Here is a 21,051-nt window from a genome sequence, read left to right on the forward strand (position 1 = left end):
TTCTTTCTTCAAATAAGATGTGTTTAATTAAAAACAACACAACTGCGTTTTACACTTAATGGCCATCTAATTGCAATTTTTACAATTTAAATAATCAAACATTGTTTTTACTTTTAAGATAGTTTGATTTGTACTTAAAATAAAACATAACTAATTGATGTAACACATTTAAATTTCTCCCTGTGTTATATACATACATACATACATATATATATATATATATATATATATATATATATATATATATATATATATATATATATATATATATATATATATATATATATATATATATATATATATATAATCAGTTCAAACAGACAAAAACATTGATATGTTCATCTAGAAATATTCAAGCATGATATGCCAGTTCGCATAAATATATGAGACAATGTAAGTTTTAATTTGACTCTTCACTACTTTATTGTTTCTGGTACATACGAAATGTTAACTACACAACTTTGGTACATAACAATTACAAACATGAAACTATAAATTAAAGGATCAATCATTAAAAGAGTTATTTTTAAAAATGATAAGGACAATGAGATAAAAAATATAGAATCCAATTTAAAAAATCAATCATATGAATAACAATTAGTATTTAATACAATGTCTTTCACTGTACAATATCAAAAAAAGTATGATATTCAGCCAAAATGATACAAAAGTAAGAACACACAAAATAAAAACCAAAAACCAAAAACCAAAAAAAAACCCACATAAGGTTTAAAGACCGAAGACTAACGGCTTGTTTTTATTTTTGAAATGGAAGCGATCTAGTTTTTGCATTACACAAAATAGATGAATAAATAAATAAATAAAATAAGCCAATTAAAATAAACTTGCGGTTACCCATTTCTTAAAAAAAAAAATTGGCCACGGCAATCCAATATTTAGTCGTTTCACCCTTCTGTCGTTAAGTAAATAAAATGACCAACATGGTCCTAAAAAATCACACCTTGCAGTTAATTAATAATAGTAATTCCATCTGTACCTTTGTACAATCTCTAAAGAAAAATGACCAAACTTGTGACATATAAACCGTTTATTAATTCTGCAATAAATTCCAAGGAGAGCTATCAATTCCATAAAGAAAGATAAAGATTAAAGCCCCGGTTTCTTTAAATTATCAATGCCATATTTGATCTTCAGTTCTGTATAGGTTTCACCGCAATATTATTTACGTAAAGACATGCCAAAGAGATAACTAATACTATTTAATTGTAAAACTGAAATTTGCCCCATTTTCCAGCAATGTGTGTACGATACGATGATATCCCTTTCGATAAGCGATATTAATAGGACTTTCGCCATTATTCATACATAAATTAACATTAGCTTCATTTCTCAGTAAAATTTGTACTGTGCTTTCGTGTCCATTTTGACAAGCTTTATAGAGAGGACTGCAACCTTTTTGATCGCACCAATTGATGTCTGCTTTACTCTTCAGTAAAAGAAGTACAATGCTATCATGTCCGTATTGGCAAGCTATTAATAAAGGACTTGTTCCATTTTTTCCAGGCACATTAATTTTAGCCCCTCTACTTAGTAGCTTTTGAACAATGCTATAATGTCCATTATAGCAAGCTATAGTAAGAGGGGTATCGCCGTATTTGCTACATAAATTAATGTCAGCTCCATGCGTAAGTAATACTTGTACAACCCGATCATATCCTTTTTGTATCGCTACATAAAGAGAACCAAATCCACAATGACTATATAGATTTACGTCGGCTCCATTGTCTAATAAAAGTTCAACGATGTTATCATGACCGTTTTGTGCAGCATTATAGAGAGGACTGTATCCTTCAATATCACTGAGATTGATATCTGCTCCATGATCCAGCAACATTTTTGCAATGCTATTCTGTCCATTGGAACAAGATATATTAAGAGCAGTGTCGCCGTAATTGCTACGTAAGTTGATTTTGGCTCCACTCCTGGTTAAAAGTTGTGATATGTATCTATTGTTGTTCTGAGTAGCTTTATGGAGAGGACTTAATCCGTTTGTATCACAGAGATTTATATCTGCCCCATTTTGTAGAAGAAATTGAACTGTTCTATCGTGTCCGTTTTGGCAAGCTTTATATAGAGCACTGGCACCATCTTTATTACAAATATTTATGTCTGCTTTATTCGTAAGTAGCAGTTTTACAGTATTAACCGACCCATTTTGACAAGCTGCATAGAAAGGACTAATTCCGTTTTTATCACATAGATTGACGTTTGCATCATGTTTCAATAAAAGTTGTACGGTGCTATCTTTTCCCTTTTGACAAGCTACATAGAGAGGACTAATTCCATTTTCATCACATAAATTGATGTCTGCTCCATTATTTAGTAATAGTTGTACAACGATATCCTGTCCGTTTTGACAAGCTTTGTAAAGAGGACTGGTTCCATTCGTCATGCATACATTAATGTTTGCTTTTTTTTCTAATAAATTGTGAACAATATTGTTAAACTGGTTTTGACAGGCGACATAAAGAGGACCTATTCCGTCGTTCATACATAAATTGACATCTGCCTTATTCTGAAGTATATGTTCGACAATTCTTTCATGTCCGTTTTTACAAGCTATGAACAGAGGACTGGCTCCATTTTTCTTGCATAAATTAATCTTTGCACCAGTTTTCAACAGGATTTGCACTGTGCTACAATGTCCGTTCTGACAAGCTAGAAAGAGCGGACTGGCATCGTCCTCCGTACATAAATTTATGTCTGCCCCCTTACTTAATAACAAATGAACAATTTCATCACGTCCATGTTTGGAAGCCTCAGCAAGAGGACTTGTTTTGTGTTGTCCACAAAAATTAACTTTAGCTCCATGATCGAGCAATAATTGTACCATACTTTTATGATCATTATTACTTGCTATGTTGAGAAGAGTATCTCCGTATTTGCTACATAAATTAATGTCAGCTCCACGTTTAAGCAATGCTTGTACAACTTTATCGTGTCCTTTTTGTATTGCTACATATAGTGCACCATATCCGTATTTACTATATAGATTCAAATCGGCTCCATTGTGTAATAAAAGTTCAACGATGCTATCATGGCCGTTTTGTGCAGCATTATAGAGAGGACTGCATCCTTCAATATCACTGAGATTGATATCTGCTCCATGATCCAGTAAAATCTTTGCAATTCTGTCCAGTCCATTACAACAGCATAAATTAAGAGCTGTATCACCATGATTGCTTCGTAAGTTGATTTCTGCTCCATTACTGAGTAAAACTTTAACGATATATTCATGTTTGTTCCGACAAGTTTCATGAAGAGGACTAAAACCGTTTTTATCGCAGAGATTAATATCTGCTCCATGTTTGAGCAAAAATTGAACTGTTTGATCGTGTCCGTTTTGACAAGCTTTGTATAGAGTACTGGCCCCATCTTTATTACAACAATTAATATCTGCTTGATTTTTAACTAAGACTTTTGCAGTGCTATAAAATCGGTTATTGCAAGCTACAAAGAGAGGACTAATTCCGTTTTCATCACATAAATTGATGTCTGCTCCATAATCTAGTAATAGTTGTACAATGTTATCCTTTCCGTTTTGACAAGCTTTGTAAAGAGGACTGGCTCCGTTTGTCTTGCACAAATTAATGTTTGCTTTATTTTTCAATAAAATTTTGACAATATTGTCAAATTGGTTTTGACAGGCCACAAAAAGAGGACTAACTCTGTCGTTCATGTATAAATTAACATCTGCTCCATTTCTTAGTAACTGGTGAACAGTGCTTTCATGCCCGTTTTGACAAGCTATAAAGAGAGGACTGATTCCATTTTTATTGCAAAAATTAATATTTGCACCATTTTCAAATAAGATTTCTACAGTTCTAACGTGTCCGTTTTGACAAGCTTTAAAGAGCGGACTGTCTCCATTCTCCATACATAAACTTATATCTGCCCCTTTACCAAGTAAAAGTTGTACAATTTTATCATACCCATGTTCACAGGCTTTAGCTAGAGCACTGGCTCTGTTTTTACCGCACACATTTACGTTTGCTCCTCGATCCAGTAATAATTGTACCATATTATCGTTTCCATTATAACAAGCTATATTGAGAGGAGTATCACCGTATTTGCTGCAAACATTAATGTCAGCTCCATGATTAAGTAATATTTGTATAACCCTATGATGTCCTTTTTGTATCGCTGCATAGAGAGGACTAAATCCGAAATTGCTATATATATTTAAGTCAGCTCCATTGTCTAGTAAGAGTTCAACAATGCTATCATGACCGTTTCGAGAAGCATTATAAAGAGGACTGCATCCTTCAATATCACAAATATTGATATCTGCTCCATGATCTAGTAACATTTTTGCAATGCTAACCTGTCCATTACAACAAGATATATTAAGAGCTGTGTTACCGTGATTGGAGGATAAATTAATATCTGCTCCATTCTTCAATAATAGTTGTACTGTTGAGAGGCCGTGAAAACCACTTTCCTGGGTATCGTTTCCAGCTGCTAAGATCAAAGGAGTCATTTTATTTTCATCGTCCGTTCGCAAATTCACATCGACATCATATTGAAGCAATTCCAATAACACTTCAGGATTGTGGAACATAGACGCAATGTGAATAGGATAGAAATCATCCCATTTCTCCATCATATATTCATTAATATGGTCTTTCAAAAACATGTTAAACAATACCGTTGAACCATTACAACACACTGCAGGAAACAAAGAATACCCTATAAAATTTGTTTGAGTATTTTTTAAAGCTTTTAAAATATGCTCAGACAAATTGGTGTGATCACACACTATAAGGGCGCCAAGGGGTGAAATTGCATCGTTTAAAATTAAAAATGAAAGTTTTGACAACGTGATTTGTTGTTTTCGTTGATTTTGTTTTTCTTCATAAATCATTTGTTTAATTAATAATTGTAACTTTTCAGGATGATTTGTTAGTTCTTTTTTAAAAGCTTCGGCCACTTTCGTTTGCCTTAAACATGGATTGAGAACGACATCTAATATTCGACCTCTAAAAATCTCATTAAAAAGTCTTTTTCCAAGTGAATTGATGTGTCTACCATCTACATTTATAATAAACGGATCTTTGCGTTCTTTATCATTACTTAATGTAACTCTTCTCCGAAGGAAACCGATGTCAGTGTATTTAATTATTTCGGCAAGATAATTTCTTCCAAAAATGTGGAAAATAACTTCCATGAAAAAATCGTGATAAAACTGGTACTTGTCACCAATTTTCTTGACCATAAATCCTTTTAAAGAATCAAGATTGTGTTCAATTGTGTCAAGGCTTGTGTTTTTATCAATTCCACAAAGTTTTAATGCATGTTTGTATTTGTTTTCAGATTGATCATTTTCTAGAAGATCATTCACACAGAGATTATTATTAAAAAGTACAAGAAGAAACAGAGCACAATACTTTTCTTTGATTGTGTGTCTGTATGCACTTATTTCTGCTATTAAACATTTAAAAGGGTCTTTGAAAAATCTTAATCCTACATTTTGGCATTTGTTTTTGCTAAAGTAGAATTTACATAACAGCGGAAAGTAGTCTTCAGTTTTAATTATTTCAAAACACTCCTCGTCGGATAAATTAATATCAGATGTGTATCTGTTTAATATTTGTCGTTTCTCATCCCAAGTAAATTTATATTGACCATCATCAATATCTACAATATTTGATTTGTCACTGATAACTCCTTTTACCCTGCTATCGAAGAGAACATTTTTCCTACACGTCACCAGAAATTTGTCTTTGTCTAAGATAGATGTCAAGTCCTCTTCATATGTTTGCCATGAATCATATAATAATTCATCTAAGGATTCTTTGCCAATTGGGTCATTAAGAACAAATAACGTTTTGCTTTTTGTTGGACATATGTTTAAGATTTCCTCTACTCTCATGACGGGTTTCACAGTCCAATTTTTTTCTCTATATTTGATAGCAACGTGCTGGATGATGGCGGACTTTCCAGATCCCGAGCGCCCTGTCGCAATAACCAAATGTTGTTGTTTTATTTTATTTTCAACTTGTTTGCTTGCTTTTGTCGGAACAAAGAACTTGTCTTCCTGTTGCCATTCCTCAAATATGTCCTGGTATGAAAAATCTTGTGAAAAAAACAACAAAAAAAAAACAATTTTTGGTCCTGGTTAGTAAGCTTACTGAGTTCAACGACCCCCCCCCCCCCCCATACATTTATTCATAGTTTTTAGCAAATGTATTTAAATTATAAAGAATACGTAATTAACATTGACTTATTGTTTCATATCTAACTGGTCCTATCAAATAATGTTTTATGTACTTTTCTATATTTTATCATTTAATGTATCTATTTATATTTTCATTGCTAATTCATTTCTGAACGATATTATATATAGAGCTAAGGATTTACTCTTAAAGAATTAAAATTACATTGAATTAAACTTAATTAGGTATAGCCTGTATTTATTTCTACACATTGATAAAAACAATCCTTATATGAGATCAGCACATCCATAGTTAACACCTAAAGAATTAGAATTAAGTGTCAATCATATACTATTGAATGGGTTTGAATTTAACTGACCATTGCTATTACTCAAATCGTTCCCATATAAAATGATATTAAACACTGCGCACATGAAAATACCAGTACATGTAAATGGAATGATACGTCAACAATTTCAGATTTTAAAACCAAAACAATATAATGTCGGAGGTAAACAATGGTCATTCACTGGCACTATTTAATGGCAGACTATATGAATGTTTTAATGTTTGTATTTTTTCAGTGTGTGGATTGTTTAAAGTTTTTAAATGACAAGTTTGCCGTTTTACAATAAAGTAAAAAAAGTTAAAATTTGGATTTCAATTTTGTTTAGAATATACTAGTACATCTTCATAGGACATAATAGTGACTAGTTAGTCGACAGAAGAATTTACAGTCAACCAGTCACAAAATGTTGACCAATTATATCTCCTATTATCATAATACGATATGTTTATCTATTTTAACAACGATTCTTCATTTTATGTACTTTTCTATTCACGGGAAATAAACAAGAACAAACATATAAATCTAAAGGAAAATAAACGTATTAAAAAATACTGTATAATACCGCTGTTGTATGCTGTCCTATCGTGTTGACGGTATTGGTAAAATGGTATAAGTTCTTCCTCATCACGATTTTCTACATCATTATTTCTTCTGTACTTTTGAATTACTATATTTTAATAGAATAAAAATTGCTTGTGGATTGTTTTTAATATTTAAATTGAATTTGAATTAATATTAAGTTTTTTAAAGGAATGAATTAGATTTAGTTTAAGTAGGAAACAAAAGGGAAAGTAATGATCTATGTGTATCTTTTCTATTCCATGAAATAATGCGATGGATTTTTTCTCATTTGATATGACCTTGATTTTAAAATATCTTAGATTTTAAAAAGGAGGAAAATTAAGCAATACATACCTTTTTTACAGACAATATACAGCACGGATGTGACACATATAGGGATGAGAACTCCTAAAACTGCAGCAAACTTGACCCAAACATTTCTGTCATTGATTTGACCATTCTGTATTGCTATATGTAACGTCGTATGATTTATATATATTGTTGTTTTTCCCATAAATTCTGTTGTTTCCTGAGGATAAGTTGTTGTTCTACTGTCATTCTGAACATTCTCCTCAGGTATATGGCTTAAAGTAATTGAACCGATCAGTTAAAAACAAAGTTAACTGTTCATAACATATTTATAAATTTGTATCTTTATAGATAAACCTAATTAATTATTGAGTATTAATCATATGAGTTATTTATTACTGATATTTTGTTTACTTTCTTTAAACCAAAATTAACAGATTTAAGCATCTCTCTCTCTCTCTCTCTCTCTCTCTCTCTCTCTCTCTCTCTCTCTCTCTCTCTCTCTCTCTCTCTCTCTCTATAGAAATGACATTAAATAATAAAACTAGTTTGCTAAAAAAGAAAAGGCAATGTTTAGATAAGCATTCTAATGACCAGAAATATTTTCGCTCAGTTATATTATATTTCAAGAAATTAATTGCTCCTTTGTAAACGTCTATACGTTAGAAATATAGATAAACAATTGAATATGTTTTGACTTGAAAGAAAATAAAATATTACATTCAATTGCGTGATACGACTGATATGACATAGAGAATCAAGTAAATAATAATATGGTTATATTGGAATTTTTTTTTTCTTTTTTTTTTTTTTTTTTAAATATTTGTTTTATTTTAGGGAATTTTAGAAGGAAATAAGAGTTTTTAAATACTAGTATTCAGGCGACCTCTCTAGTTTTAAATTTACATTTCACTACAAAGACTAATATAAATGTTTTAATTTTGTTGCTTCTACATTTGCCTTTTTAAAACCCTACCATACTTGTTAAAAAAACGAAACCACTATATTGTTAGCATAAAAACCCTAAAGAGCTTTTTGGGCTCTGGTGTGTATATATGTACTATAATAAACATTTTAAAGCATAAAAATGACTTGCGCAAATTAAAAAAAAGTTACAGTAAGGTAACAAAGGTTACAAAGGTAACCGCAGTTTCAAAAAATTTGGGACACACACAATTAAAATTATACATTGTATAATGAATAAATAAAGTTTTTATGAGTGTAAGAATTACCTTCATCTTTATTAGATATTTAAACATATAACAAAATGAATATATGACATACCTTTTACATGTTGTATCTGCCAAAAAACAACCATTTTCAATCTGACTACAACTTGGGTCTATAAACAAAAATCAAAATTATGATTATCAATACTATTTTGAAAACGATTTAAAATTCTTTTGCGGAACACCTGATATTACTGAAACAATAAATAGATAAAGATAAAAGAGAGAATTTACTTTTTCTTCCGAAAGTTTTTGGTGAATGCCTTCTCGAGACATCTAGTATAATTGATTTTATAAAATTAAAATCGTTATAACATGTAGAGTTAACTTTAAACGAATAATCAATGTAGAAATTTGTTGCACAACACACTTGAAAAAGGAGATAAATTTACCGTAGTAATTTTTAAATGTCCTGAACACATTATATGTTCAAATATCTGTAGTATTAGTTTACATTTTAATGTTGCATAGGTTTAAAACGAAATATTACTTTTCTTTAAAAAACTTGTAATCCTTTAAGACAAGAATGGAATAAAATTATACGTGTACACAAATTTCGCTTAAAAAGTACCAGTTACAACAAAATATTTTTAATATAGATGTAAACAAATGATAATCACAGTAATTTGAATAAGATAAAATAATATCTACACTTTATTTTGACCGTGTCCGACGCATTTGGTATACTCTTTAAGAATAATCACAAAGATATTTGGGATTTACCATATTTTAACAAAATGAAAGAAAATAAAGGAAAATGATGACTGATAACTAATGCCACTGACAAGATGCGGTTTTTTTTTTTGAATGTTTTAAACATTTTAGAATTATAATTTTCTTCTCATGCATGGTCTCGATCATGTATACGTAATTTTGAAAACTGATTAACAGTTTTGCCAAATTATACCCGCATTGCCCTGATACAATTTTTTTCCACGAGGGACATCCCGCATTTGATTGATCTGGTATTATAAATTACATTTTCTTTGCATACACTTTGTACTTTTACTTATAAGAAATTACCTTGTTCAAGCAGTCTTCATAATTATACGGATGTAAATGGTCTGATAAAAAGCTTTTCAGAAAAGATTTAAAAGGTGAATGCAAATAATAAGCAAACATTTCATACGAACAAAACAAACACTATGCGCTGAAATATTATAAGCATATTTTTTACATGCCAACCGAGATCAGAACAAATTCGTCTCACATTGCCAAAATCACTAAAAAATTTGCTTCTTGCTGACGTAAACTCCTACTACGACTACTATTCGTGTAAAATAATGGTCATACATAGAACCTTTTACCAATTTTATATGTAACATTCAAAGGGAAGTATACAATACCATTCTTACTGAATTAAGGAGATGTCAAAGTTGCGACAAAACAAAAAATATGAGGGCTATTCATTAAATTGTGCGACTTATGTTATAATCGAAATAATGTGTACTTTTTACGGTCTTATTTACATTTTCTCATAATAATCAACATTAGCTTCAGCACCCTTATTATATTAAGTTTATGCTTTGGAATGCGTCTCTTTACTCTGAAAGAGCTATACTCCTCAGACACCGAGAAACCGCTAGTGTGGAACGGGAGTGAAAACGTCGTCGAGATAGAAGTTGGAATAGTTAATAGAAAAATTCACTTGTGGAACATGTAATGAATATGAAGGATAGTCCAATTGTTATGTACCATTTTCAAGTAAAAAGTCATTTGTGTACTCTGCAGTGTGCACAGATGCAGTGTCAGATATAGGTCTCTCTCTCATTTCTGACTCTGGTCTTCTTATCTTCTTTTGTTTTTATACATCAGATAGTTTTTTATGAATATTAACATCTCTTGTAACACATTCTGCCAATTTGTTGGATATCTGAGCAACTACATCATTACAATTAAAGATAATTGCGACAGAGTCTTCGTCGTTGCAATTATAGGTTGTGTGCTGTGCTAAGTGATCCATATTTTGTTTCCTAGATTGTTTAGGTTCATAATTGTAACAAAGTACCAACCCCTGTATTAACTGTATTTTGAAATCTTTTATCTCACTTCACATAAACTTTCATTAGTTTTTAGCTCACCTGAGCCTCTGGGCAAATTATAAACTTGGCACAAAGCATCCATAGGCAAGAGGCTTCAAAGTTGTGAATATAAGGACAAAGCCCTTTTTCAAAGGGAGCTTCTTAGGAATTATTGAAGAATTTTGAGAAATTTTCAAAAATGTTCTCAAGAACCATTTGGCCAGAAAAACTGAAACTGATGTGGTAGCATTATCAGGTAGTATAAATTCAAATTGTGAAAATAATGACGCCCGAAGGTAGAATTGGGCCACAATAGGGGATCGAATTTGTACATAGGAATATATGGAGTAAATCTTTAATAATCTGCTCAGGAACTCATCAGCCAGGAAAGCTGAAAACTATTTGGAAGCATCCTCTTGAAATGTAGATTCAAAGTTGTGAAAATCATGACTCCCGGGGTAGGGTGGGGCCCCAATGGGGGATCGAATTTTTACCTAGTAATCTTCTTTGCGAACCAAGGTTTTCTGATCTGCACCGCTTTTCACAAACCCTTGGCATATCGTGCTATGAAAAGTCGGGATTCTTTTCGTAACGTGATCTCCCATCCTTTTTTAAAATCAGCCAAGTGATGAAAGATGCCGTGCTATAAACGTAACTGGAGCATAAATGCCAGCCTCTGTAGACATTGATATTGACAAGCTAGAAGACCGTTTTAATGTATTCAATAAATAGGAATAATGTGAAATGTTACATATAGATCGAATTTATTCGAAAGGTGAAAGAGTTGGAGCGGTAAACAGTTGGTAAATCCTCAATCTACAAGTGAATGCCTCTGTTTATAAACAATCTGGTATATTTATTATTGTACCATTGAATAAAGGCTCAAAAAGAAAAACAAGAAAAATAAGGCTTTTGAGCTATTCTTGTTAAAAAGTAGGAAAACATTGTTGATTAAATTAGATATGCTTTGCATTATTTGATTGGTCGAGGGTTTCAGTAAACCCAATCAAAATCAAGGAAAAAATCCCGACTTTTGATAGCACGATATGCCAAAGGTTTGTGAGAAGCGGTGCGGATCAGAAAACCTTGGCTAGCGAAATGCATAGTTATATATAAATTAAATTTTTAAAAATCTTCACAGGAACTAATCAGCCAGAAAAGCTGAAACCTATTTGGAAACATCCTCATGTAGTGTAGATTCAAAAAAAATCATGACACCCGGAGGTAGCCACCATTAGGGGTCAAACTTTAACATAGTAATATATAGAGTAAATCTTTTGAAATCTTTTTTTCTCAGGAACTTATCAACCAGGAAAGCTGATACTTGTATGGAAGCTTTCTCAGGTGGTGTAAATTAAAAGTTGTGAAAATCATGACATCGATAGTAGGGTGGGGCCACACTGGGAAGTTGAATTTTAACAAAGGAATAAATAGAGCAAAGCTTTAAAAATCTTTTTAATTTTTATACCTAATTTGAAATGTTTTATCCATCGAATTCAACTGATACAAAAAAGTATCAATAAAACTACACGATTTCTTTAAATGTTTTCCCCTGTAATTTTCTTTTAATAATGGTATGAAGTGAACGACCTTATGTTCGAATTTTTATTTTGGGGTTTCTTGCAGTCTTTACTTTGACAAATAGTCAGTTTAATCAGACGTAAAATGATAACGGAGTACACGTTGTGTCACTGTATATATACATGTAGCTATATAATGAATAGCCCTAGTATATCTAACTGGGTAATTCTAAACAACTGAAACAGCATACATATCCAGAGAACTGAAAAACATGTTCCGTGGCTGAAAGTTATACAGTAATCAATGATTATTTAAAGTGTATGAAGTGCAAAAGATACCTACATTTAAAGATTTCAGAGGAGGAATAAGTGGAGTTAGGGCATCCATAGCTAAAATTTCTGCAGCTGTATGAGTCAACTCTTGAGTAGCGTTTGATTAAAAATAAACACAGGTCTGAAATAAATTCAAAGTATCTGTTAATAAATTTTACATAAAGGTATTAAAATATATAAATACTTTTATAAGTGTCTTTTACTCAATTAAAAATTCGGTTCCGTTTTTCTTTGCTTGATTTTTTGTTACCATTTTCAATCGGTGTTTGACTATATATATAGCAGAATTCTAACAGCTCAGTGCGATTTTCGTTTGGTAGACACATGTATCCATTGTTGTCTGTACAGTTGATAGCTGATGACCTTTGACCCCACTCTGACCTGTTTCTTGGACAAAACTCGGTTGAATACACCGGGAACTCATAACCTTCCAGCTTTCTCTGAAAATTAAAAAAAATACTTGTAAATTACTTTGGATAAAGAAATTGCAAAAGAGACTTATAAAATAGCCACTGAGTGAAAAAGTACTCTGGAATCACTAATTTATTTTAGAATCTAATGCTATTTTTTTCCTTATGGAGGGAACTTTTTAAAAGAAATAATGCTCTTTTTCATCTGTAAAAAGCTGCATTAAAAACCCATACATTACTATAAAAGACATATCCTTGTCATCAACATTTTTTTTCAAACAAAATCCATTTTGCGACATCGTTCACTTAAACAAAACTTTCAAACTAAATACAATATACCTACATGTAACCATATCATATACAATACAACACCATTTTAATGTACCTTTTTTCGGATAAACCTGACACCATGTATCGTTAGAAATAAAACAAAGTAATTTTTGTATAAACATCAGGAAGGGATACTAGCATAACTGTTTCCGGATCATAATACCAAACAATTGTACAATTTAACCCCTCACCATTATTGCCACAGAAAAATACTTCAAAATGCCCCCTTCACAAAATAGAACTTTTATGGTCAAATGATTTTTTGAAAGATTTAAAAAGATAAATCCACATTTATTCCTCAAAAAAAAAAGTATACCCTCAAACATCATGATTTGAACAAACTTGAACCTACACTACTTGAGGATTCTCAACTTTTCTGGACAGTTGGTTTCTAAAAAGATAACCAAAAAAATCTCTAATTATTTCAATGTTAAAATCGACGCTAACTAGGACTGCAGGACCAAAATTACTTAGGCGGTCATGATTCAGTAAAATGTAATTAAATGCACACAATTCGGTACTGGTTTCTATCTTTACAAAAAGCATATTGATTTCTGTTCCAATTTTTTATTTTAGGCCATACACAGTTAACTCTTAGATTCTAGATCTCATTATGTATAGTGATTAAAAAAAAGTTCCGCAGTTGTTGCCCGAGCAGTTTGAGTTATGGACGGCTTATATTTACTTACTTTATTATCTTTAATTTTATTTTCAGTTTACTTTCAATAATACGATGCATATTCTTATATGCATTTATTTACGATCAAGGACATATTAGCAACTATCGAAAGTCTCGCGTGAAGCGATTTCAAAGGTAGCAAACCCTTTGACTCTTTGCGACAAATAAAGCATGTCGCCTTAAAGTTTTTCCAACAGAAACGACAGGAATAATGTTATTATAGATTTACGAAGGCTGTTAGAAAAGTTAGCGGACAAAATGATTTTTGGCAAAATGACTGTGTACTTTGTATGATGGCATATGTTTTATTAAATGACTGTCAAATGAAAATAAGTATGCAAAAAAGAATTTGAATTTTTTGGTATGAATTAGATTTACGGAGCACCATTTCATATTTCCACGACGTCAGGTGATGGTGACGTCACACAACTGAAAGTCATACATGTAAAAATTACTCTTTTTCAAAGTAAACACCTTTCAGTTCCACACACTTTTCAAGTCATTTAACCTATTTATAAAATACACGTTCATAATATTATTTATCAAGTTTTTAGAAAATATCTTTTGTGGCATATCGTAGATCATTAGGTCCAAAAATCTCTGTCCACGCAGTTTTGACTTTAGATTTAAAGGGGCATGGTCACGATTTTGGTCAAAAATTATTTTTCCGATTTGAATAATTACGATGCTTCAGTGAGGCTTTCTTAATAGACAAACAAAATTGAATGTCATTTGTTGAGTTATAAGCGAGTTACAGAGCTAACAATTCTTTGACATGTATACAAAGCTTTTGTTTACATATTGAATGTTGAAGTGAAGATTCCTAAAATGAATGTGTTAAACATTAGGAACTGTTTATCTATGCTTCAAATGAATAAGAAGATAGAAAAATCAGCTTGAAAATGGTTTTAATTGGTATATTGAACCTATGTAAACAAAAACAGTGCACGAGTCATGTTTTATGACATACATGTAGATTTGTGAGATCTGTATCTTACGTAAAACTTAAAGACTATCAAATTTTATTTGATCATTAGAAATGCATTTCTTAAGCATTGTAAATGATAAAAAAAGAAAAATAGAATTTGACGAAAATCGTGACCGTGCCCCTTTCAGGGAAAAAAGTGAAATCCATAGGTGCAAGATCCGGGGGGGGGGGTCTGTTGCAAGAGCTCAAAATATCAAATATCAGTTCTTTCATCTTTAAAACATTGTGATTCTAGGTGTAAACATTTATTCTAAAAATAGCAGCATTTAAGAACCTTTGGTCTCAAATCCGATTTTTCTGCGTGCACACAAAATAAAATGACCCGGTGTTCCAGGATGTCCACTGACGCCAACGTTTTTGACTTAATTTTCGGGCTTTGTTTGTCCAAATTCGGCGACAAAATGGTCAGAAATTCTTCAATTAATTGAAACATTCACAAAATGACCTTCATAAGTCACTGTGATGTCATATGATATATCGTTCATTTTTATGCGCTTAAACGGTACATTTTCTTAATAAGGGCAATTGCGTACAAAATAAAAAGAAATTAATAAAAAATCTGACATGCATATATTATCAAAATAATTATGCTGTATATTTTAATGATACATTTAAAACATACAAATCTGTATATATTTTTTACAAAATACATCAAGTTAAAATCTGATTTTCTTAATTAGGACAAATGCGTAGAAAATAGAAAAAAATAAAAAAATCTCCATGAAGCATATCTTATCAAAATAATTATGCTGTATATTTTTATGATGTATTTAAAACATACTAATCTTGACATATTTCTTACAAAAAATAAGTTTAAATCTGAAAAAGGTTCGCTGGTATCATGCGAATAGTCCACTCACAATCGAATTTTTCCGAGAACTTTTCTAACAACCCTCGTAGAAGGATTTTTACGAGGCGTTCGAACACTATCATCATTCACAGTACATTCAACTTTGTATAAGGGGACATACCTGATGCCAGGATGGCAAGGGGAGGAAAATTCTAAATGTAACACCACCATTTTTTTTAATCTAGAAACCTTCCTCCTGTATTTTTGGCATTAAATATCATAAATGCAAACGTTCTTTGCAAAGAACGAACTACATTTCATTTAGTAAGTCGCCCACTATTGTACCATTTCCTATATATATTCTGGAAAGACACACGCACAAGATTTTGCTAAGCATGATTTTTGCACGTGGCACCTGTCTAGAGTAACACAAAGTGAATGACTTTTGCCCTCTAAGAAAGCATGCTTACACTATGATATAGTTCCGGTTGCTTCATTTAAAGAGCAAAATGTGCATTTAAGGAAGAAGATCGTAGATTAATGTATTAAATGCACGACTCTGTATAAAAACAGTGTTTATAAATGCTGTTAATTTAAAAAAAAAAAAGTATACCTACAGATGGAATCGAACCAGTGCACAAAAACATCGTGTTTGACATAGCCAGCTGTTTAACCATCTGGGTTATCCAGAACTTACACTTTTGTAAATACAGTAAAGCACGGTTATAACGAAGTGCCAGGGGCGGGCGATTTTGCTTAGTTATAATCGTAATTCGTTATATCCGGTAAGTTTACATCATGTAATAAAGTAACGGGGAACGAAAAACAGTTCGCTGTAAGCGTGTTCGCTATAGGCGTGTTTTAGTATATAAACCCCAATGATAGTGACCAATTTCCGAAATTTTTCTTGTTTTTTTTTTCGACCTCAGGGCATGGCTGCCCCTAAAACATTCTATCTTAATTATTCTTGTGAACAAAACCTATCAAAAGATGTTTTAGGGGCAGGCCGGTCCTGAAGGATATTTAGGCAAAAAAAACAACAAAAACAACAAAAACAACAAAAAAAACCCCGCAGAAATATACCATTTTACTGAGAAATACATTGTTATAGCAAACTTTAAAGACTAATAATAGAACTGCAAAAACAATATGATAAGTTCAAAATGAAGTTCGACACATTTAGAAAAAAATGATGATAGAAAATTTAAAAAAAATGATTTTCAAAAGTGATTTTTTTCCAGATATATATCTCCCTTATAGGGCGATTCTCTTGCTATTCGCAAAAGATCCTTTTGACAATTCTAGGTATATGGGCTATGAGACAAATTCAAAAGATTTTTCTTGAATTATTCCTACATAAAATGGTAAGAGGTTTTTTTTTCTTTTTAAAATTCATCTGCAATTCCCTAAACACACATTTTTAACAATAAGAAAGCATTTTGTTAAATGTAAGTTTAAAAGAAATATCCATTTAACTGGCTTGTGTTAAAAGACGTAAATCAATCCTTTCTAGGTAAAATTTTACTGGTAAGCCATTATTACACTTCATTAATATATTATCGTTTCAAGCAAACAAAATTTAACAAAAGCATGGCTTTCATACATAAGGCTTGTGTATTTTAGGGTACCATATTTTTTATCCTTAAGTCATTTTAGAAGGCATTTTTTGCCCCGAAATAAAAGTTAAAGAGCTGTATGAGAAAGAGTAATTTTTTATTGGAGCAGTACAATACAAAATAATATCCGTGTACGCTTGACGACTTGCGGTAAGTAGAGCTTGTCTATTCTTTAAAGCTGACATGAATTCATAGAAGCATTTGGTCGCCATATTACTTTCGATCGTTCCTCTACTGCCTCTGGGGTATATATACCGGTTGAGAAAGTTACGGTCGGTTGCTTTCCGATCGAGGCATTCAGGTTGCAATGACTTCTAAATGCATGAACTACACATTGTAAAAATGTTTGTAATAAAAGAATAAAGGAAACAACAGTCAATGAAATACAAAACATATTTATTCTTTGAAAGGATTTCGCAGGTATCCATATTATTTTTGCACTGACAGTGCTGCCTTACTTCGCATGCACATTGAACACGTGTGTCGTTCATACAGAGTGCATAACGTTTGCATCTTTTTGAAAACCCCGGCGGAACTACATCCAACACAGTAACTAAATGATAGTAAATCCAAGAAAGTAACAACATAACATCCGTCATTGCAAAAACGCTCTGTTTCTAAAATCCATGGGATCATTGACATTGCTCGATTTGCCACAGTGTGTGGTTTGCGCATGCGTGATGTTATAACATACACAGAAAAATGGTCCACAATTATCGAGGAATTTTGAAATTATCTGCGCCTGGATTTCAGTCTGTCTTGTTTCGTCGTTTATTGGATATATCTTGCCAGTGCAGTGTTTGTCATATCATTTTTCTTCAAAACGTTTTTCTACGCGTCTTTTCGTCCAAGGTAATGTGTTCGGGTGTATGAAATTCCTGAATGCGGTGAAGCATGAATAGTCCTCTCGGCCTTATAAAGGGGGTGTGGAGCGATGAGCAGAACAATAGAAATCGACAACTAATATGGCGATAGTCTGAGATAAAAGAAAAATAATGCGTATTTATGAATTCATGTCAGCTTTAAAGTACACAAAACCACAGACCAAGCGCTTGTTCCTGTAGTTGTGTTCTGGGTTCACTAAATTGTTACTAACAGCCTTCAGGTCACCAAACTCTACAAATAGTCTTAAATGGTTGCGGCTGTTCACAAATGTTGACTGTTAGTGTACTTTTAGTTTTTAATAAGGTTACCAAATTTACCATCAGTCTTGAGGGTAGGCAAGGTTTGAGGGGAGGTCATTATGCAGCATGTATTTCAAAATAACGAGCTAACTAAAAGAAACCTAAAGATACTGACAAAAATGACAATGTATAAAATGTATCAAAGGTTTGATTGTTTAAAGTTTAGACTTAAGCTTATTGTATTACACATGTATAGACGGGTGTGATATTATATAAAATGTCTGAGATGATTTTTCAGGATGTAGGTATATACATGTATGACATAAAGGACTATTTAAGTAAAAAAAAATTACTCGGTGGTCTATACTTGAGGGGGGGGGGGGGGCGTTGGACAAGTCCTCAAGAACCTCTGGTCAAAATTGGGATTTATTATGTGACAAGGCTCATCATGCTCTCTTCTTTTTCGGTAGAATAAACCATTAAAGTAAGCTGTTTTTAAATTGTGGGTACATATACACCGCGAGCAATATCGAAAAAAAACCTAACGAAATGTTTTTTTATAACAGAATTTTACCTGTCTTTAATAAGTAAGTGATATACATGTACTTACACTGTCCAGAAGCTGGAGAAGAGAAGAACAGATTATTCCTAAAAACGTAAGGCACGTTTTTGCATGAAATTCCATAATAAACCCCTTAAAATTCGTGTCATGCAATCTAGTTAAAGAATTGCTCTCCTGTACAACTGTATTGTGATACACCTCCTTTTTAAATAAAATATCAATCTTAAAAATAAACACACATCATGAAGTACTGCGTCTTTGTGTCTTGGGCATGCAGATTATGTATCTGAAGACTTTTTAAAAGCCTTCAGTAATAGGAGCTGTTGAACGTTCAACATAGAATTTTATTTTCCTTCGAATGGAGAGTACATACAGACCTATTCAGAACAGATGACAGATTTAATTTTTTTTACATACAAATTTATTTGATTTGATGCTTAAGTATGTAAGTGTTTCTCTATATCCTCTTGATAAACTTAAAGTATTTAAATGAAATACTGCAAGTACATGCAGACACTGTTCCAATTAGTAATGATCTAAAAAAGGAGGATAAAAATGCAATGGAAAAAACAGCTTTTGGTGAAATGATAGAGCCAACCAAAGCAAAGAATTCATAGACAAGCTCAAATGCAGAAATGTTTACAAGTTTGTCGGGGAGGTTTTTAAACAATTAAATGCTTTCTTTGGTGATTCATGCGGCATATGAAGTTTGCGACATTGCAGAAAAAAATACATAACCAGTGTACAGGCACTTAGCATCGGGGGGCTTCCCCCCTCCACTTTTTCTCGCAGCAACTAATTTGATTAAATTTACATTTGAAAAAATGAATACTGTAATTAATAACCCAAAATAAGCATGAAATTGACCGTCTCACAGAATGTCGTTCCCAGCATTTACACCTTTAATAGAGCGGACATAAAAGTATACAGTATTTGTCTTTTAAACCTGCAGCTGTCAGTTTAACAGTTTTTAAGAGTAGAAATGCGTCAGTGTGTACCCGGCATTTTTTGGCCTTTGCTAATCCATGCAATGTAAACCAATCCTTATCATATACAACTGAATAGAACACTAGTACCCTTTATTGTAACTAAAAAGATGGACGTTAATTTTCAATTCAATCAAAATCTAATCATAGTTTTCTCGACAACTTTTTGTTTTGTTAACTGACATAAATCAGAAATTTGAAAGAATTTTAACAGTTTGTTTATCAATCATTATTGAACAGATTTAGAATACCGAATCGATATCGTTTAAAATTGGGATAATGATAGCTTACATGAATATTCATTAAAAAAGGATGATAAACGTGTCTTCCTCCTGTGTCAAATTTTGGAAAAAAGGCAAAATTAAAATATCATATAAATCTGTATCAAATAGTAGAGACTAGGAACAGTTATAATAATAATTTGTAGTTATTTCTTCGTTTACCTAGATGTTTCCCAGCAAAGCTCCTGATATAGATATTGTTAAGATGAGTTTTGTATTCCAGTAATTATTCGTGCAGCTTCAATCTGTATACTTCCCAATAAACTACTTTGTTCATTTGTGCAATTGTTCCAGACTAAATCACCATACTATAATACAGGGCGTATAAAGGCAAAGTTTTTAAGCATCAATGCTTTCAAGAATGACATCCATGAGTAAGACAGTGTTCAATCCACCCAAGGATTTCTCCTCTGATTATATATTTTTTAATTTATACATGAGACCTTTATGCTAAACCTTATCAAACACTTTTTTTAAATTTATAGATGAGACCTTTATACTAAACCTTATCAAACACTTTTGATATGTTACAAAATATGAACATAATATCCATTTTACATTTTTAGGTTACATATTATAATATTATAAATCTAGTAAGCTGATAAATAGGGATTTCAGAGGGATGAAATCATGATTGGTTTTTAAATGAGAAGTTGTGGTCCTTCATATAATTGTGCAGGTTTTTGTAAAGAATTGTTGGTTATGACGTGTAAAGGTAAATAATTTAACAAGCGGACGACAAACTGAAGGTATACTGTTTTCAAGAATCTTAGGTGAGATTCCATCT

The 21,051-nt window shown here is 31.9% G+C and overlaps 1 protein-coding gene across 2 annotated transcripts; it reads right to left on the reverse strand.

Moving 5' to 3' along the window:
• Nucleotides 1-866: 866 nt before the first annotated feature.
• LOC105330117 (serine/threonine-protein phosphatase 6 regulatory ankyrin repeat subunit A) lies at nucleotides 867-19,268 on the reverse strand. Of its 2 annotated transcripts, XM_066067896.1 has the most exons (7): nucleotides 19,046-19,268; nucleotides 12,749-12,938; nucleotides 12,509-12,619; nucleotides 8,680-8,737; nucleotides 7,441-7,670; nucleotides 7,088-7,192; nucleotides 867-6,096 (listed from the first exon to the last, which is right to left on the reverse strand). In XM_066067896.1, the coding sequence occupies exons 1-7, from the start codon at nucleotides 19,118-19,120 to the stop codon at nucleotides 1,217-1,219; spliced, it is 5,649 nt and encodes a 1,882-aa protein (XP_065923968.1). In that variant the 5' UTR covers nucleotides 19,121-19,268; the 3' UTR covers nucleotides 867-1,216. The 2 variants fall into 2 exon arrangements, with proteins under 2 accessions (XP_065923968.1, XP_065923969.1); XM_066067897.1 differs by lacking the exon at nucleotides 7,088-7,192.
• Nucleotides 19,269-21,051: the final 1,783 nt, after the last annotated feature.

Source organism: Magallana gigas, chromosome 8, assembly GCF_963853765.1.
Source record: "Magallana gigas chromosome 8, xbMagGiga1.1, whole genome shotgun sequence".
NCBI lineage: Eukaryota > Metazoa > Mollusca > Bivalvia > Ostreida > Ostreidae > Magallana > Magallana gigas.

What these genes read in the sequence shown, in the direction of transcription:
- LOC105330117 (XM_066067896.1), bottom strand. Translation starts at nt 19,120, where the DNA reads ATGGAATTTCATGCAAAAACGTGCCTTACGTTTTTAGGAATAATCTGT. An exon ending in TCAAACACCGATTGAAAATG is followed by an intron (nt 12,620 to 12,748) that starts GTAACAAAAAAT and finishes AATTTATTTCAG; the next exon opens with ACCTGTGTTTATTTTTAATC. An exon ending in GTATATTGTCTGTAAAAAAG is followed by an intron (nt 7,193 to 7,440) that starts GTATGTATTGCT and finishes ATTAAAATATAG; the next exon opens with TAATTCAAAAGTACAGAAGA.